The sequence below is a fragment of the Geospiza fortis genome, unplaced genomic scaffold, assembly GCF_000277835.1.
Source record: "Geospiza fortis unplaced genomic scaffold, GeoFor_1.0 scaffold112, whole genome shotgun sequence".
In the NCBI taxonomy this organism is placed as follows: Eukaryota; Metazoa; Chordata; class Aves; order Passeriformes; family Thraupidae; genus Geospiza; species Geospiza fortis.
In genome coordinates, this window is record NW_005054298.1 from 8243271 (window position 1) to 8264623 (window position 21353).

Below are 21353 nucleotides of genomic sequence, written 5' to 3' on the forward strand. Positions count from 1 at the left end.
ATTCCTGCTTTTCACATCTCACTGGAGCAAGTCATTGCTTTGCCTTTCACAGATGACCAGAAATGTTGCCCCCAGCAGCACCCCAGGATTGCAGTTCAAAAGGTTTGCTTTATGTTGACTGCTGAGAACAACAACCACCTCAGTAAAGCACTGATAAGGAAGAGAGAAAAGTGTTTCCTATGTGAACCATGACATGCACAGAGCTTCTAGGCAGGCCTGTTTTATTCCTGATGGGTTTGGCCTCCTGATGGAGTCACTGGGGTCCTGAAGACCTTGTGTCAAGTGCAGTCCCAGGCATGGTATTTAGTTCAGGCAGCTGAGCTTTTCATTGCCTATCTGGAGGAAGCAGAGTGCTATTACACAAATTATCTTCTCTCAACCAAAATCTGTTCTCTCAAAGATAAGAACAAGAAATGTAAAACTTTCCAAAGCTCCAGTAATTTTATTGCTTTAAACCTGTGTTATGACATGTTTGATAAAAGCAGTGCCTTTCATTCTTTTCATTGTTGTAGCATTTGCAGTCTGCATCTATTCTTCACGGCAGGTACAAGGTGATCCACACTGAAATGCAATCCTGTGTTAAGGAAAGACTGCAGCAATTCTAATTTTTCCTTTATCTGTGTGTTCTTTACCACTGCCAGCAGCGATGAAAGCTGGTAAGAGTGGGCACACACAGAGGCAGCTTCATTGGAAATTTTTTCCACACTGTTCTCCTTTGAAAGAGTCCAGGATCACATTACAAGCTTTGCAGTTAGTCAGAGTGCTCAAATCCAACACTCGAACCAGCTCATCTTGACAGCTCAGCACTGCAAACTTCTGTGTGCATTCAAATGTTTGGTATTAACTCCCTCAGAACCAGGGGATCCATTTGCGCAAATATGTTCACCTTGTTCCACCTTGCTCACTGCTCAGAGAACAAACTAGACCCGAAACCAAACTCTTCTTTGTTAAACACAGCTGCCACAAAACCTGCCTTGATACTTTGCAAACACTGGAGCATGACACCAATTTAAAACAAAAAGTCTCAAAGCTGAGGCCACAGTCACTTTTCCAAGACTGAAGCTAAGAACTGACTATATTCACATTAAGAAAAAGCTGAAGTCCCACACACCACCTTGCAGTTCACTTCTTTCCCATGCTCCACTGACTTCTCAGCTCCACGTATTACCCTGACCACTCTGCACACTTCCCTTCTGACTCAGGTACAGGCAAAAATCCTTCAGGCCAATCCCACAACCAGAACCAGGACTCTTTGAATGTCAACACTTTCTGCAACCCCAAAAAACACTCTAACTCCACCTGATAGGCTTGTACAGGGTCCCTTTCAGGCTCTACTCCATGACTGTTCACACTGAAGTGATGCCATTCCAAGAGTTGGGAAGAATAACATAAAAATTTGCAGCCCACAATTTAACTGCCTTTTTTTTTTTAATCTCATAGAAATTCCTTGAACTTTGCAAACAATTTCTTTGCAGAAAAGAAGTTACCATGCAGACTTTTGACTGACCTGCTACAGCTGGCCATACACATATTCTCAGCTAAAACCCCTTCCCCTTTGCTGATCTCATCAAAGATGAATAGAAGGATGGAACATCTACTCCTGATCCTTTCTCTCCAACTCTAAAACTGGCAAATAGTACCACAACTTCGGTCCCTCTCCCTCCCCTGTGGTGCTGGCAAGTCACACACAGCAAGGGTAGGAATCTCCATGAGCTCTCTGGTGTGGCTGCCCAGGGCTGAACGACAATCAAAACAGAGAGCAGTCTTTTCAAATCCCTCTTTTTTTTTTTCTGACCCAGCAGAGAAAACTCTGCATCCAGGATGTCAGGGAAGAGTTTAGAGGAAAGCTCAGCATATGACAGTAGGAAAATGCTGAAGGACTCCAGGAAGGCTCTTAAGGGCAGAGCTCCACCAGAGCTCTCACTGTCCATTGTAATCCAGAGCATCTTGGGCTTTTCCTCTCAGGTTCCTATCATGGCTCATGGTTTTCTGCACATCTCAGATGAGAAGTAAAGGCATCAGATTAGGAAAGCTCAGGGTGAGGAAGATGATGTCACTCTCTTGGACTGTCTGGTGAAATGCATAAAACCTGGGATATTTGCATATTATAATGTATACAGAACATGCACGCTATGTACAGGGCAACCTGTAACAATACAAAGATCTAAATAATAAGTGATGTATTGGACTTGGTTCAGTGCCCAGCAACATCCCTAAAAGGCAGGAAAACTTCACTGCTGTCAACAAAGCTAAAGGCACAGAAAAGCACTTTAACAACAAATGAGAGAGATTTCACAACTGCAGATTCTGTATAAGCTTACTCTGCAAATATTCATTTGACAATACTTGCAGATTAAGAAAGAAATGAAACAAAACCATCAAACACCCAACAAAAACCCCAAGCTTCCCCCCCCCCAAATTCTTGGGACTAGTCTCTTCATGTATTTTAAATTAGGTAAAAATGAGCTGGTTTAATTCACAGCACTAGTAGAAGAACCAGCAGTGAAAGAGCCTCTTTGACACTATGAATAAACCCCACATACACAAAGATAAATAGAAGGGTGCTGCATGCAAAATGAAACAGTGAAGACTGTTAGACACGTGTGTATTTTATTAAGAGGAATACACTTACCCTACATCAGAATAACCATATAAATCACGAGGCCTCAGTTCACAGCCATTTAACAATCTTCTATAAATACCAACTAAAAATATTCACTTCAAACACATTTGGTTTCGTTCACTTCCCAGTGCCTATAAATAATCTCTCAGTCAAACAGGAAACCAATGCTGATCCACAGACTACTCTAATCAGTCCACACAAATCACTCCCTGTAATTTCAATAAAACACTCAAAGGATCTGAAGAATTATAAATAAGCAAAGAATTAACGAATTCTCCCAATTGATCCAAGCTTACAGTTCCCTATTTAGGCACCCCTAAAACACAGCATGCATCGGATTTCTCAACACCTGTGCCCCAGGTGGATGCTTACCTGAGCTGCTGGATTAGATCTTCCCCTTCTTTAATAACATTGAGGGTGGCATCCAGGGTGGCTGTTTGCTGCTGCTGAAACTGCTTGATAAGCTCCTGTACCGCATCCACAGAGTCAGCACAGACATCCTCTAAGAGCTCCTTCTGCAGATCTTCCATCCATGTCCACAGCTGGGAAGAAGGGGAGGGAAATATAAATCAGAGAGGGATTGAGATTTAACCCTTTTGCTCTCTAATTCCAGATCAATAGGCATTCACTCAGGCTGCATGTTTCACAGGAAAACTGACCTAAAATTTGTAAACCCAAAAAGACACATTTGTTATTGATTCCATTTAAAGCAAGAAGATAAGATAAATATAATATCAGGTAGTTTAAAAAATTAAATTTCTGTTTATTATCCAGCAATAATTAATTATTTTATTCTGATTAACTCTTTATACTAGTAGCAAATTAAAATCTCCTACATCTGTCTAACCCTTTCAGGAGCTGAGCACGGTCAGCTGCTATTAATTTCACATGCAGTGAAGCCTGTTGCAGGACAGACCTACAATCTTTGGTATGTGTGTACGGTACTGACTGAAGTCTAACTGTGCCTGCTCAGCTATGCCTTCCCAGGGGTTGAGGTCTTGGGGTTTCTTTTTCTTTTCCCAGTACCTAAACCCCCTCCTCAAAATGCACTCAGACTCTGCATTTTAACTCTGGGAAAATCCAAACATAGGAGACAGCAATATCACTAATCGACCCCATGAAGATCCATTAATTTTGAATAGTTCTGACTACCAGTTTTAAAGCCACAATCACAGCAACAAATCATTGCCAGTGCTTAGATGAGAATTTCCAGCCAGCTGTTCATCAGAGGTCTGGACAGGGGCAGGAATCCCCCAGCAGCCTCTCGATGGCTGTAAAGGCTTAAAGCGAACAGAGGATTCCCCTTTAAGCTTGTGCTGAAAAGTGAGTGTAAAATTGCACCAACCGAGTTGGCAGCCTGCCAGCACACCCTAATGACTCCACCAGAGACTTTTCTGTGCCACGCCTGCCCCATTAACCCACATTTTGCTGGTATGTGCTGGAGGTGGCAGCCAAGTCCCAGAGTGGGAAATGCCAAAGGATGCGGTGCCAGCCACGGCTCCTCCCGCTGTCCCAGGGACTGCAGAGCTTTGTCCCACAGGGACCTCGGGGTGAACGTGAAGCAGAGGAGGACATTGTGTGTGGGTGGCAGAGAGCTGGTGAAAATGTTTGTGTTCAAAACGAGTCGTGCTGGATCCCCATCCTGCAGCATTTCCTCTGAGACTGTGAATTCTGCACGTCCACATTAAATGAGAGGAGGATGAGGATGTCTAAAGCTCCAGCTGCCAAAGCTTCTCACAGCCAGGGCCCACACCTAAGGCCAGTCACTAAGTGCTACACTATACACATGCTACAGGCTTCAAGCATATTACCCTGGCCCAAATCAAAATGATGAAAATTAGAAGCTGTCCCAGCACACTCATGATACCAGAAAAGGGAGAGCCCAGTGCCTTTTGCTCTGTTCCCACCTCTGCTACTGAGTTCTTGCTTGAGAGACTAACAAAACCAAGCATTAGAACATACGCCTTACTTGTAGGTTTCTCAGAGTCAGCTTTGAATATTTTGGGTAAATGCCTCTGTTTATTCATAAATATTATAATGATAACGGTCTGCCCAACTACTGGCCTGAAACAGAATGTCTTTGCTTGGAATATTTACATATTTTCACATTCTTAGGAAAAGGGCGTAGTATAAAATAGGAGCTATTAATCAAAGAAACAAATGTAAGTGAATAGGCATGAGAAACAAGTGAAAAAATGAAAACATATTTAATGAGCCAAATAGAGGGCTTTTTCAGTTGTGGTCTGAGGTCCATATGCTGAACTTTGGGAAGCTACCATAAAGGAAAATGCATTTATATGTTAATTATATTGAGAATATTCCTGGTTTTGATCCAATCCCTACACCCACTCAGTAAGTGCAGCTGGACCAAAACAGACAAGGACCAGGTTGTTCAGGAATATTACTTCTGCTTATCAGATCTTCAAGTAATAGAGTACTTTGTAAATACAGAAAAATTGCTATGTATATGAATCATCCTTCTGTTTTGAGGTGGGAAAGCCACTGGTAGTTCTTTAACTTCTTGTAATTCTTAGTTCCTTTTTCAACTTAAAAAAGCTCAGGAAATTTTCTTTATAAAAATGAAAGTGAAATCGGGAATTTTGTTCATTGATAGGAATCTGCTGTTTCCTTGAAATTATTTTGTTAGGGCAGAGGAGAAAGTTTCCAACCTTCAGAGGAAAATCCCATGCTCTAAAGTGTCTCCAGAACCCAACTTTTCAGAAGGAGCATTGGGCATTTAAGATCTTACACCACTGTTCGAGTAGGCTTCTAAATCAATTTCAAAATACTTAAAACATAAACTGTATTGTATTTACCTGGAATCAAAACACTCACTAATTTTAGAGAGCACTCAAATATATTAACTCATATTAGCTTCAGATGTTTCCATTAATGACCTCTGTCTATAAGGATTTGCATATAAAATCTATCAGAATCTAGGTCATCCTTGACTCAGAGGCCTTTAATCCTTTAGACTCCACCAATCCCTGGAAAACCCTAATACAAAGAATCAGTCAATATTAATAAGATTAGAAGATCTTTCAGGAAAAATTCACAATAGGAATCTGATTCCAAAACCTCCTAGGTTATGTGCTACAATTAATAGCACATGAAATAAATTGCTACCATGCCCACTTGTGAACGCCACAGGAATGAAAAGATCAATTCCATGTCACTGCAACACCAGTTAGAACAGCTGCTAATCATAAAACAGAAATCACATCCTGATTGTCACTGCTCAGGAAAATCAGTCCCTCTTAGGACCTGATGTTTCATTCCAGTGCAAGTATTTGACCGATTTAAAAAATCCTGACTATTAAAGCCTCAAATCACTGGATACCTTGTGCATTTCCAGTCCATGATGTGACCTACCCTAAGCTAGATAGCTTAGACCAAAGAAACTGTTCCCATTAAAATCTGACATATTGCACAGCACAACTTTCATTTCACATTTGCAGAAATTGATTTATTTTATTCTTATCATGAACAAAATTTGTGAGTACTTGTCTCATTCCCATACATACTTCAAACTAGTACTAAGGTACCACTTGATCCCATACAGGGGGTGTATGTAGATACATGCAGATATTCAAAATATAGAGGCAGAGTTTCCACATCCACCTGTGGTGACTTTCACTGAATTTGCCAGTCATGCATGTGTCCAGAAAAGGAGATAACCTCTGCATTATGTTACTTAACAGGTACTAAACAAAAAATACAGAATTCTAGGAAACTATACAGAAGTATCGCAGAAGTAAGTTTTGTTCTTCCTTCAAGTGATCTGCGCTTTGGTGTAATTAATTGGATATGGAGAACCCAATGCATTAATGGTAACATTTGAATTCAGTCTATGAGAGGTCTTACTCAAATCTGACTCATGAAAACTTACATGTGAAAATGTCACAGTTGTTAGCTATGAGAAGTCTCAGGTAAATACCTATCCCTAAGCCATTAATGCTGAAGGTCCATAGCGGCTCTACAACTGAAGCTTTATTTTATCAAGGCTTTACCCAAGACAACTAATTCTCCTCTGATTACTAGAAGAATGACACCCCTCCTTTCTTTTGGGATAGCATCTGGTGCCCCTCATGCATGGAGCCAACAACTTTTGCATCTTTCTTGGATATGAAGCCCAGGCAGTTTCCCTCCATCCAAGAGACAATACAGCTCTTTATTCCCAGCTACTTCATCTGATGTAATACCCTTCATTTTGCTCAATTAGTGAGACCACTTAACTCGAGGTCGGAAGGACACCTGTGCTTGTTACCTAAAATTAATGCTTTTCACCTAGAAAAAGGAACCACTTTAAACCTAAAAAATCTAAAACCTAAAGAGAATGCTAAGAAAATCTTGCCTGCATGATTGGAATAACTATTAAACATCCAATGCTTATATGCTGCTATTTGTAAGTGACAGAGATGAGTTATAATCCCCTCAAAAGCAGTTTAAAAGCACTGAGTTATGGGAGCAGTGCAAAGAACCAGTTAAATCCAGGAGATTTACTGTTGTACAGCACTTTTGCTAGTCTTCAAAACAAGGATGTTAATGGAAACAAGCAGCTTCTCAGGGTGTATGTTCTGCCCCTTCACTGTGTCAGGGAAGCATCGTGTATGGCGGGGCAGGCCCCAAAAGGATGCTCATGACAACTCAGGAAGAGAACATTCATCACAGCAATGGAGACTAGAGCAGAATGCACAAGAATTCAGTGACATGCAGGGACCCTGCTGCCACTCCATGAATTGCAATGTCAATGTTCAGAAAACCAAGGGCAGGCTGAAACCCCCCCCCAAAACCCTCATAAGCAGAACTGCTCCAGAGAGAGATGTCCATCAACCATATTTCCCTCTGCTACTATGCCAGGCTTTTACAAGCCAATTCTATGGCAATAATATTTAGCTTTGTCATGATATGCACTAGGAAGTCACACAGGTCCCAAGTTAAGTTAATTTATGGCAGAACTTCAGTCTGCACTTGTGTTAAGGCATCTGTTCAAATGCTGTTGTGCATACAGCTTGACTGCACAGCCTTTAGGAAATTGTCCCCACACCAACATGGTGGTGAAAATAAAACTTTCCAGCACAATTAACCTTCATCAACTGGTATTTATTCACACTTAGAATGCATCCAGTCCTGTTTCTGTTAAAAGAACTGAGGGTTGTTGTAAATTGGAAGCATATTTCAACAACATTGTCCGAAGTCACATTCAAGCTCTCAAGAAAATGTCAAGAGAAACACAGAAAACAAGGTCTGTAATGATGAGCTGCAAAGTGACCTCATGCCATCAGCAAAGTGCCACATAATGGCAGCACACCTAATAAAAGGTGACAGGATTGGATGTGACCAGACACTACGTAGGAAATGCCACGATGTCCACAGTAAGACACAACTCATGAGACTCCCTGCTGCAAGACCTAATGCTGTCAGATACCACCAAACTGGTTGGGAAGAGATGACAAGTGGAAAGGGAACATTCTGTGAAAAAACTGATCTCTCCCTAACCTCTTTCTTGCTTTTTTCCCTTTCCTTGCCAATTTCTTGACATTTATCCTTGGTTGGGCTGCATCTGGTGCTTCTGTATGCTCAGGCTTTTTAATTAGTAACCTTGCCTATGGCAAAAGGATTTGCACTGCCTAAACATCTGATGCTTTTTCCAAGTCCTGCATGGACCAGATTGATACAGCACAAAATAATCTCTTCTCAAGGCAAACATGATTTGGGTAGCTAGGCTTACATCAGGGAGTGTGTAGATCCCCAGTCCAAGGTCATGTAAATGTAATTCAGGGACTATTTGATCTAGAAGAGAAAATTGATTTAAAAATGAAGAATAAAATGTACATGTTCTGTGCTTCTTCTGCCACCACTATAAATTGTAAAAACATGTTCCTCTTCTAGTATAATTTTAATCTGTTATTGGTGATTAGGAATCTTGTAATTACCTTCAGTAACTGTAATAATCAAATTCTGCACTTGATCACACTGGCTTAGAAAAGTTCTTCCTACACTGGAAGATTTACTCAGTCTTACAGCAGTGTGATACACGACAATTTGGTGCAGGGGAAGCTTCCCACACTACAAATGCAGCAATCTTCTAAAATAAACACAGGAACCCTCACATTCTCCTTATTATTCATTGGTTCTAAACATCACTCCTCAAATGGAAGCTGCAGCACCTCTTCCCTCTGTGCTTTTTCCAGTGACTGGCTGTATCTGTCACTTGCAGTCTTACCCTAATCTGCTGCTTTGAGCCTTTTGTGTAACTTTGTGCACTGTGCCCTGGGAATCGCAGAAATAAATAATTTGTGACAATTCTGAATCGTTCTGAAACTTGCTAGGACTGAAAAAACTACATGACTTTTCTTTAACCAGTCAGTCTGGTTCGATCCATTGACTTGAGCCACTCCACTGACACCATTTTCAACTAGCTAAATAGACTCCAATGCATAGATGTACTTCAGGTGAAAAACAGAACATGTCTTTTAAGTGATGAGGGAATTACAGGAGTGTACCTGAATGGCTTTAATAAAAATTTACTCAGTAAATTTTATTTTTTTACACAGATTATTGCTGGCTGCCCACTCTGTTGCCCTTGTACACAGCACTGAAGCCCACACACTGGAACTGGGACTAGCTTATCTTCCTCAGTTTCAGGAAATCGGAATGGGCAGAAATGTGTCTAATAAAAGAACGCTTTATGGAAGTTGGCACATCTTATTTAAAGATGCTCATAAAACTTCCTTTTAGCACAAACCACTGTTATCTGGAGAGTGAGGCATATAGGCTTACATTTCCATAACATGCAAAACACATGCAAGGGCCTCAAAAGCCAAGGAAAATATTTGAGTGGAGCCATTGGTCTGTAACAATGCTGGTGAGTGGCCTGAAAAAATGTGGATAACAAAGTATGAACTTAAATGAAGTCTACAGGAATCCTTTGGCTAGCACATAGTGCAAGGATGGAAAGAACCTCTCTTCCATCCACAAGTTTGACTTCCTGACATTTGGTTTATGTGGCTGCATTTACAAGCATTTGATTCTCATTACTTTGATTCTGTCTCTTTTACCAATCTTGTGCCATCACAGATGGCAGAATTTTATTCAGTAGTGGCCTGGCTGTGCTTCAAACTCCCCTGCTCAAGAGCAGGATGTGCTGCCAGAATACCGCAGCTCTTTTCTTTCCCAGCTACTTAATCCTTCATGAAAAGAACTTGCTTCTGGGCAACAAATGGACAGGAAAGAAGGGCACCCTGTGCCACCCCAGCTGTCCTGGTTCCTCAGTCCCAGATCTTTGGTAGCTTTAGAGACAAGATTCAGCTCTGCAAAAACCACCACCAAAGTTTATGACTGGTGAATGTTGGCATTTTGGTCCAGGCCACAGCCTACCCTCTGGAGCTGGAGGGGGATTTGCTTTTATTTTCTTCTTCATAGTAATTGATTGCTGATAACCCAGAGTGTACTTTGATATTGATCACACAAAAATAACACATTTTATACCAGAAGAGCCCTCTCCACAGCTACAATTATCAGAATGATAATTGGTGATCTGCCTTCTCCAAGGAATCTGCCATCCAGGCAAGGGATGGCACACACGTTATTGTATGAGCACCTCTGCCAGGTCACTTCTACCACATTCTCTAATTTCTGCCTGAAAATTCACCTCTGATTGGAGTAGGAGAATATTTAGGAACTTTTTACTTCATAAAAATACCAAACAAACACAACAAAACAGCTTTTACTTACAATCATAGAATCACATAATCATTAAAGTTGAAAAAGACCTTTTAAATCACTAAGTCCAACCATCTGTTTAGCACCATCAGCCCACAGATTCAGCTCCCAGCAAAAACCATGGTCATACTAATAGGAGGCATAAGTCTAAGGTTTGATGTTTCACAGCCCTGCTGTGAGAAGAGGGGCAGGTATTTTCAAAGTTTGATTTTGCATGCTGTTGTGCATCTGTTTCAGTTGTTAATATTATCCCAGTGAAAGACAAAATTTCTAGCTTTTGAACAAGACACACAATGCTTCATTCTAACACTGAAAATTCTGGGGTGTGAATTGGTGTAAATATGTGAATTGGTGTGAATATGTGAATATTCACTCAGTGAATATTTTCTGTGCAGTGAGCCAGTTTGGGTTATTTTAATGTTTTTTGCTTTCCTTTTTTTTTTTAAATCTGGACATACTATGAAAAAAGGAACAAAAGTGCTGTCCAGGACAGGAGCAGTGTGTAAGACCAACACATGTTCAGAGAACAAGACCTTTTCAGAACTTCCAGAAGTTGCCAGCAAGTGGAGTTGCTAAACTGAATATCCCCTGCATATTTAATGTTGAGGAAAACAAAATCTTTATTATCCAGTGGGCAATTGCTCTGTAAAGTCAATATTAGCAGTAAAAATCAAACAACTATTTTATAAGTTCAGTAACATTAACTTTGATTCCTGTGTCAATGCACAGTGACTGACAGGATTACAGGATATATCCCAGAACCACTGTCATGTTTGCTCCATGATTAACTTAGATACATTCTGTCAGCTCTTCTGATGGGAGTCAATAGCAGCTGACCTCAGTCCCCTGAGCTTCCTGCTCCCTATGTCCCAGCAGCTCTGCCTCAAAGTGAAGAACAAGCCCTGTCAGAATTAGTGATCCACACTGAAATAATCTCTTAATCACAATATTCAAGTCAAGCAGAGAAAATTTAATTTCACAGGTCTTGGTTATCAAGCGAAATTAAGTTAGCAGTGCCTGCAATAAAACACTGTTACCATTCCTGACTGACAGGACAGCCCCACTCCATTACCCAGCTGAGTAACCCCACTGATGTCTGTGGGGTGACCAAGGTGACCTACTGACCACAAATAATATAGGTTATAATACAGGAAGCTGTCTGACACTTAATGGTCCAGGACTTAGCTCTCACTTTCTCAAGGCCTTATCAGACAAGATTTTCAGAGTGAAACTTTCCATACCAGGTGTCTGCCTAAGGCTGAACTTGATGAATTTTGAGGTGAAAGGGCCAGAATGAGAGAAAGGGATAGAAAAGGTACTTTGCCTGTGTTAGTTTTATTTCTGTTCAAATGAGATGCTCCAGACCCTCCATGCTTTTAAGCAAGGGTTTGAAATTTTGCAGGGCTTAGCCTTGATGTCAAGAATACACATTATGTCATTCATATGAACATTTTCCCAAATTTGGTCACCCAGAAGACCTCTGCCAAGTTCCAGTTTGCACATGTTCATAGTAACCTGTTAGGAATCTGGCAGTTCCTTTTCCTCAACATTAAATATTTTCTGAGCATATTCATCCCCAATTCTGTGGGCCAGGTAGGCACGGCAGGTTCCACATGGAAGTGACTGCCCTGAGCACTTCATCCTCCTGCTCTTCTGACCCACTAAACAACAAAAAAGCACAGGGCACATGATCTGAAAACACAATTCTCTGTCTCTCTGTTTTTTTCATGCTGGACTCAGCACAGAACTGGTAATCTCAGGCCCATTGAGAAATTAGAAACCTAGAGGTGGTAAGACATGCTTTTCATGCCCCAAAGAACTATGAAACAAGTGCAGAACTGTTTTATAAATTAGTTAAGGCCCATATACTATAAATGGATCTAAATTCAGTGAAGTTCCTTCCCATTCTTCAGTTAGCAACTGCATCACCAGCCAATACAAGTAACAAAACCTAGCTTACGTAGCAACACAAGTAATGCAACCTTAACTATGCAAGAGGATTTGAAATTTTTTAACGATATAGAAGTGGTCACAGTGCTCTTTCCTGTCTACATTTTAATACTTGGAAATGTAAAGTACACTGCGGAACCTTAAGTATAAAACTGAGACACTAAAATATTAAGATTCAGACAATGAATTGCAAGATGTTTTTCTTTTGTCTTTGAGGGTTTTGAGTCTTCAGGGTGTGATTTTATGACATCTGCAACCTCTTCTCCAGGAAGCTCAAAAAATATTCTCTTTTGAACAGAATCAAATGCCAGCCAAGAATCCTCTATCATCATTTGATCCTAAAGCCAAAAGTTCACAGAAAAACATCAACTATCATGAGATTTGTGATAAAAGTGCAAGATCTGACAATCCTGACAATAATTGATTCAGATTTGAAGAAAGAACCTAAATTCAATTACACTTAGTCCTGGGAGAAATTATTCAGGTATGAGTCTGTTGAATGCATTTATGCCAGTGATAATAATTTATAACTTTACCCTGCCATACAGATAATTGGATTTGATTCCCACAGTACCAGGTTTCTGCTCACACCATCAGAAATGCCTTGGTCCAAAAGGGTACAAAAATATTGACTACAAACTAGAAAAGCATAAGGAATGCTATAGGACAGTGGGACACACAAAATCTTGTTTACAGGCATGGCAATAGGAAACCTACATTATTCAAGAGTGAACAATCACTTAAAGCACTGCTTCCAATTCATGCCTCTGAAGTGTTATTAGCACACCAAAAAGTCCTCTTTTCAGCCTATTGTATGTATTGTTCAATAAGGTCACTTTAAAAACCCATGAAAATTATTGTTATGCTTAATTGACTGTGGTTCTGATATTCCTTCAACTGTATGAGTCAGTTAGCAGAAGGGACCCTCTTTAATGCTTTCACATGAAATAAGCAGTGATTCACTCTACCGTAGTATAAAAAAGCCACTCTGAACTTATATTACCCATAGGGATATCTACATTTTAATGACTCCCTAATTCAACTCTATCTATTGTCCTGAAGAAAATACAGGAAGATTGACTACAAAAGGAAACATTTGTTTGACAAGAGAAAAAAGGTAGGAGCAGTTAAAAGTTTCTCAGGTGGTGAGAATCTGAGCAGTTGCATGTGGAGATGAAGAGGTGGGCAGGGTACAGGTGAAGGAGTGAGAAGTTCACAGTCAATGAACTCATCCACACCTCGGAATAACCACATCAGAAATTCACAATTCACACAACCTGTGCTAGGAAGACTGTCAGAAGAAACATGTTCATTGCAGGAAGATCTTTAGAATATTAAAAAAAAAAAGAAAAAGACCAATTCTTTCTACTTAATTTACCCTTTCACCAGCTGTGTCTCAATAGATTAACACAACATGAATCATAGAATAGTTTGGGTTGGAAGGGACTTTTATAGGAGCGAGGCACCCAGAGTCTGTCCACTCTGGATCTCCTTAAAAATGACATGAATTAATCACTGAACTTTCCAAAACCACATCACAGAACCAATCTCTCTCACAGGAAAACATTAATGAGGCAAATACTTAGCATTTACTCTTAACATCTAGAGAACAGCATTGATGCTAGCATAGAAGACTGGTTTTAAAAAAATCTTTTAAAAATGTTAATTTCTAATACATCTGCATTTTTATTCACCAAAACAGAGCTCATTAAAACCAGGTGTGTAGAGCAGGCAAAGTCCCTTCTTGTTGAAGAAGAACAGGAGTATAATGTGCTGCAATTCCTTCATACAGGGAGGCTTTATTTCCCAAAGCCAAATTAGGCTACACAACACCACTAACTGTCTTTTTTTTACTAATCATCACCTGCATAGGTGAATCAAGGTTAATCAAAGCAGGAAACTGTTATGAAACAATTTTTACAGAGGAAATAACCAATTAAGTTTCCCCAGTGGCAAACCAGCATAGCTGCAAGTGTTTCAGCAACCCTGGGAACAACAGAATTATCTACAAGCTGAAAGTTAACTATATTTTAGTATATTGCAGAAGCAGGATGTGAAAGAAAAACCTTCATGTACCAAAGCTATAACTGTAAACTCTCTCTTCCATAAACATATGAATAAATGTATGCATGTACCTTTTACTTCAGGGGCTCCCCAACACGCCTGATATATGCAACTTGTTTGTAACGTGTAAATCAACAAGCAGAGGCAAAGCTTTCAGATTCTCAGAGTATCTTCCTGATGAAGTGTGCTTTCACAAAAAGATGCTGCAGAGCACGAAAACAACTATCCTGACTAATTCCATCTCTCTCAGCAGAAATCCTATCTTTAAAAGTCACTCACCACTGAATGGCCTTTGGACTGCAGAAAATGTGAAGTATGCTTTAATTACATCCCCAGTGGCCTCCCATTTGATGTCCTGTCCACTGTATCTCCTCTGGCAAGTCAGCCTTATCTCTGGATATTTTTCAATTACACTAAACAGCATTTATTCAGGTCCTCACTGATTCAGCGTATCAGTATGTGGCTGTTTTTTCTTTAGCAGTTGTTTTGAAGTCTGCCTCATTAAACAATGTAAGATTTCTAGTAACACATAATGATATTGGATACATTAATTAACAGTACGTTTAAATGGAATCCTCAGAGGATCATGCTGCTGTGTACTTAAAGTGTTAATATCAACTCACATTCTTACAAGAGAATTCTTGCTTTCTAACAATACATTCTAATTGTGATTAAGCACCACTGGAGATGGTGTTGCTATATTTTAGTGTACCTGTAACATTCATATGTTTCATTCACATTTTATTTCCTCTTTACAACAGTTGCTCATATGCATGAAATGAACTGGATAATATCAGCCCTGTGTGGTGAAAATGCCTTTTCTCTGTTATCTGAGTTTTCAGAGACAGCCTCTTGCAGCACTCTACAACACACAGCAAAATTCCCTCGTGCACCTCTTACCTCTTTGGTGTGGGTATGGAAGGAGACTGACATGTCCAAGAGAAGTTTCCTCTGTTCCACCCTCCGGACAAAGTCCTGAATCCGAACTTCCAGATGCCGGGCTGCTTTATAGATCTCTTCAGGGTCACATTCCCCAGTCTGAGCCAACTGTTCTGCAGCCTCCAAGAGCTTGTCTGCATTGGTGTATGTATTCTACCAGCAAACAAAGCAAGAAACACAGTATGAGTAATACAACTGTGGCAAGTAAGCCCCTGAAAGAGGCTGTTTAACCTTAAGGCATGAAAGCAAGTGATTACCAGAGTTTTAAAACAATCACAATGTTTCTTAGTGACACTGCCATCTGTGAAAGGAGAACATATAAAGTCACACAGACTAATGCCTGAGAACACATGAAATTATTTCTTATTTGAAACACACCACCTCAACCCAATCCTGCCAGGCACAGCAATAGGACTGCCCATTTGTTTATTTCCAAGTTCCCTGCAATTTCTCAAAGATAATGACATGAAGCAAGTGGGACTCACCGGCTCAGAAGGCTGCAGTGCCTCACGTGACACTCAGCCACCAGCTCACTGCACTGGCCTCCCAACTGCTCTCACATTACAGTGTGTAATCATGGTAGCCAGAGATGTCTCAGCCCCAAGAAATATTTGCCTTTCACTGGCTTTTGTGAGATAGACCATGTCTTCAAGCTCCTTCTATGGTTTTTTTCCTCCTGTCCACTGTTCTGCATCCCATTTCCAGATGGACTGAGTCCATGTGATTTGCTTGCAGCTGCCAGTGTGTAATGCTCAGTTCCAGTTTGCCCAGGGCACGTACCTGCCCTGCATTACACAAGAACTTGAACACTGCACTATCCTGAATACATTTACCCCACAGCAACAGCTTTTATCACATGAGGTGTAGGACTCCAACTTCACAGAGAGGGAACAGAAGAACCCAGGAGCAAATTAATGTACCCAAGACATGCCAAGTAAGAGAGGGGAAATTCATCCAACTTGCCTTGGGTTTCAAGCTACCTGCCATCCTTTCTCTGTTTTTTCACATCTCTGGAAAACACTGCTCAACTAATACAGTAGAGAGTCTCATGAATTACAGGAGAAATGGAAAGTGAGTGCAGCCATCTTCTCCAGAACCATGGAGCTATGCCTTAGTCAGTTTAGGCAAACCAAACAGAGCCAGCCCTTGCTGTCATATAAAAGCTTTCTTCACTCAAGATGAGGCCAATAGCTCTTTGGTATTCAACACTTAACAAAATAAGGAGAGACAAAGATATCAGCTTCCGGGCATTTCCATTACTGGGCTAGATCTTTGGAGCTGCTTGGCATTGGCTTGAGACTGCTCTCACTGGGAATTTTAACCTCTGCTTCAATAGTAGAATTGTAGCACCTTCCTTGCCAAAATCCTCCTCAGTTTAAAAATGCATGAACTTAATGCATACACACAAAATACCTCTTAAACTGTAGACACACATGTATTTCTGAGCATTACACAAACACTGTCAAAACTAAAAGCCATGGATCAAGCCATGTTGTTCCTACTTAGATAATGTCCTGCTGCAGTCAACAGTTGTTGTTTGAGAAAATGTTCAGTACAGAGATGGAGCACTGACCTCTGTTTAATGGAGGAAAATATTTCCAGTTATAAAAAAGCAAAAAGAAAACATCTCATTCACTGTTCATTTTCTGAGGGCTGAATATAAATGTCTGGTATTTGCATTTCTCCTTTTGGACTGTGAAAAACATACTTGAGACAGTTTTGTTACCAATAGTAAATTTTTATTCCCTCATTTTCAGGCTACTGCTGTAGTGCTTAGGCTGTTAACAGCAGCAAAATTTTATGTTTTAATAATAATTTTTTGGAAACCTCTTTAGCTGAGAGTTTGTAAAAAATGTTCCATTTAATGTGATCTGAATTAGGGTCCAGTTTCACTTAACAGTATCATTTCTGAATGATCCCCTTCCAATAGTATTTGGAGCAGATGCCAAAGCTAGCACAATTTTTTCAAAGTCTAGTCCACACCAGTGTTTTTCACACATTACCACTACAACAACTCACACACCAGTCCAGCTCCCTGAGCACAAGCCTGTTCCTGCTTTTATATGTATTATTTTGTGTACCTGTAAGTGCCTTCTCTCTCTCCTTGTGGCACAGATTTGGGACACAAAACAGTTTTGTTGAAATACAGTATGGACCCAGATTTGCTGCATTTGTCCCTGAGACATTTAGGTCCATCTCTGCTGAAAGCCACACAGTTTACTGACTCCAATATGTGCTATGTTGAATTACCTGTAGATGAGATGAGTTCACAGATACAATGACCAGACGTGAATGCACTGGTGAAAAGTGTATGGGCTGCACCCTAGACTTTGGGGGAGAAAGAATGCAGACTGGCCTCAACAGAGCCTCTGGCCTCACTGCACAGACAAAAAAGATGTAGCAGCCCCTTTGCATTGCACAAGGTTTTCCAAAGGCAAAGGGGATTTTCTGCAGGGAAGCTGTTGAGGTGTGGAAGGAGCCACTCAGTGTTTTCCCTGGGCTGTGACAGGCACTGTCAGCACACAGGGATGCTTCCCTGAAGAATGCATACCTAATTTCAGATGTGTTTGTATAAATGTGTCATGCACAAAAGGCTTGAACACAGTGCATTTTAAATATGGAGACATTTTTCTTCACCTCTTTTTCTATCTTTGTCCACTGAGGTCACAGGTAAGTGTCTGGATTTTAAAACAGGTGCGGTTTATGATAGGAGAAAAAACTAATGGTTATATTCCTGCCATTCTAGAAGGAAGGCCTGGTGCTGAGAGATTTCCAGCTCACTAGTGCAGATTTAAGGGATTTAGATACATTTCAGATAAGCAGCCACATTTGGGAGCTATCCACCCTTGCCTTGAACTCCTGAGCTTTGTGTGCTCATGAAAGGACTGTCCTCCCTCGTCAGCTGTTGAGATGTACACACAGCACAGGCCAAATAAGCGACAGGTTACTCATTTGCTGAGGGCTTGCTCTACTTCTCTTCTGTTTGTTTGCTTAAAGTGCACATAAATCATACCAGATGTTGTTACACATATCAAATATTTTCATGTACATCTATTGCTCTACAAGCATTGAACCAAAGTGCTGTTGAAGCTGAGAGCTTCATTCTGGTTGGTGCTATAATGCTGCACTGCTTCCCTGCTCCCTACATTTTCATCCTGAGCTTGCTCTCTTGTTAGTAAGCTCTTTGGGGTACAGAACCTTATTTTATTTATTTGTTTGAAGCACTTTCTACTTTTCTGCTGTGACATAACCCTGGATCAGGCAGGGTGAGAATCCAAGTGAGAATCAAGTTCTACAATGAAGAAAAGCATTAAATGCTTCCTTGCTCCACCATCCCCATCCAAAAGAGGTTAGCTCAGATTCCCAGCCCTTCTGAGATCTGGCAGGAAAAAAAATTCCATGAGTTATAAAATTGTATGCCTTCTGAAGTTTTAGGGTTGTGTGGCATTTTTTCTTAATGTTGTCTTAACCCATGAGAGAACTGTCATGTGCAAATCCTTGACATTCTTGGTAAACTGCTGACTGGCATTCCACACTTCTGCATTATTTCATGCACAAAACCAACTTCCACCTTATATCTCTTAATAATATTTGTAGACCAATTTTTGCAGAATGACCTATTCCAATCATGAAATCTGCAAACACAAGGAAATATATCTATCTAGATATATCTTTGTGAACTTCCTCACATTTTTAAGGTATCAATCAGTTTAGCACAGCATTTTGGTTTTGGCCCATGTGCATTTACAGAAAATTATTCCATGTAGTTTTTATCTATTGCTAGGAACTGCACATGTAAGTAGTTTATTGCTGCATGTTTTAAGGCTGATTACATTGAAAATAGCTGTGTCTAGTGATAGTCTAGGGCAAAGTTCATGTCCTTAATCTGGACAATTTTTTTCCAGAACAGTCTGCCCCTGCACACTATTTTACAGCTGTTTATTTTATTTGAGGGATTTTCATGGTAACTGTCTCTGAGTTCTCCAAAGTGTAGTGAGCCATTCCCACCAGCCAGAGAAAGAAGTTTGTTGTAAACATCAGGAGGAACATGGAGGAGAGAACAGGGCAGGTGATCAGGTACATAATCATATTAAACACAAACTACATACCCCAGACCTCACTTCCCAAGTAGATGTTGAGATAAGGGGGATGAGGTAGCACTAGTCTGTATTGACCAAGTTCTGGGGCTGTGCAAGGCAGTTCCAGGCAAGGTTCCTTGTATTGATTAGAAAGCTTTGTCACCTGGGTTTTACCATGAAAAAGGTATGGAAGAGAAGGCATCTCTGGAAGCCAGGAAGTACCCAGTAGAGAGAGAAAGAGGCCTAGCTTAGACCTGATATTCTTGACTAAAGACTAGTGATGTGAATCCCTCATTATGCCTGCAGGCTGAAGTTTAGGACACTTATTAGGCTTTCTCTGATGTGATATCTCCCTTATGTTCTTTAGAGTCGTGACTCTCCACTACCAACGATGAAATGTCTGTATCAGCACTCCTGCTGGGAACTTGAGACAAAGTTCAAAGCCTGATCCATCTCTTACTGAAAACAGTGAAAAGGATTTTACTGACTTCAGGGAGAACTGGGTCAGCTTTCTAACCATCTCCCCAAGATCACAGGAGAGAAAAAAATGGCAAAGGGCTAAAAACAGAACTCTGGAGGACTAGTACCTGTTCTGTACATAGACAGTGAGTAGAAGTGCCCAATGAAACTACAGCACGATTCACTTTGGGAAAACTGTAATTACAAAGCTGATTCTGCAGTTCTTGTCAAGCTTTATAAACTATTGTTATCCTTAATTATAAAGCTCGGTTACTGCTATCAGATTCTTTGCTCAAGCTACTTCATTAAAATTAGCTCCAGTATTTGTTGAGGTTAAGTGATCTCACAGTCAGGCCTTTGTGAAGAATTATATCTTTAGTAACTTGATATTCTAAAGCTAAAATAAGTGACCACAATGAAACATTTCTTTGATAAATAAATCTGGGGTTTAACAAAGCATCCATCTTTGTCAAAATTCCTCCTCCCTTAAGAAGGGCAAAGGCTAAGTGCATATGATGATCTAATAGAAGTTGTGATTTTATTCCATTTGAATTGCACATAATCAAATCAAGACTTATATTCTTACTTGTACTCTGTGGTTGTAATTCAAAACAGACTTACCAGGAATTACAGTTACAGAAGTTACAGGCAGAATATCTCTCTGAGGTAATGCAGCCACTCACTCTGTCAGTACAAGATTGCTCCCCACTATAAACTAGAATGGAAACTTCTTCAGACATTTTTAAAAAATATCCAGGCTAATGAAATTTCCATCAGCACCTTCCTCTTCAGACTGCTCTTCCCTTAAACATGGCAATTTGTCTTTAGTTTTCCTTGTCATAATTTCACCCCAGTTCTCCTTGCACTGATATCATGCTGATACTAATGACTACTTTACACCTCCAGTAATTCCATTATTTCAGTGAATTGTATAAAATATTATGTATAATATATTGTGTATATATGTGCTTTAAATACAAACATATGGCATTTTTCCGTAATTATTAGATATGAAATATTCCCAGGAATGACAAGGTGGATACAACCCAGAATCCTCACTGACCATTGTGAAGGACCAGATATTTTTCTGTGTATTATTACTTTTATTTATGATTTTTCCCTCAGGGTTCACATACAAACCAAGATGAATTTATTATTTGAATTTAAAAGGGTGACACTTACACATTATATCAACTGCTGAAATGCCAGACAAATTGATTAAAAGCTACCTCATACCTTCCAACTAATAAATAAGCAAGATTAGAATTAATAGCTGGGAACACATTAGCTAAAAGAATTCCTCTTTGTGCTATTTCATATTGAGTGCTTACTTTAGATTAAAAAAAATAAATTGTTGGCTATGGTGTAATTCATCCCACCAATTGTTCATCTCAATCAGTAGCGCACTCATACATCAAGTAGAAAACACTCCCATTACCACAATCATGCTAATTAACTCCACTGTGATCACAACCATTATTCAATGAAATGCCAGTGAAATATATAGTGAAACA

The 21353-nt window shown here is 40.1% G+C and overlaps 1 protein-coding gene across 1 annotated transcript in view; it reads right to left on the bottom strand.

The window, feature by feature from the left end:
* Positions 1-21353, bottom strand: part of LOC102031426 (kalirin RhoGEF kinase) — a 178479-nt gene that overhangs the window by 46218 nt on the left and 110908 nt on the right. Inside the window, 2 exon segments of the mRNA XM_031057685.1 lie at positions 2996-3165; positions 15263-15454. Coding sequence (XP_030913545.1) covers positions 2996-3165; positions 15263-15454 — 362 coding nt within the window.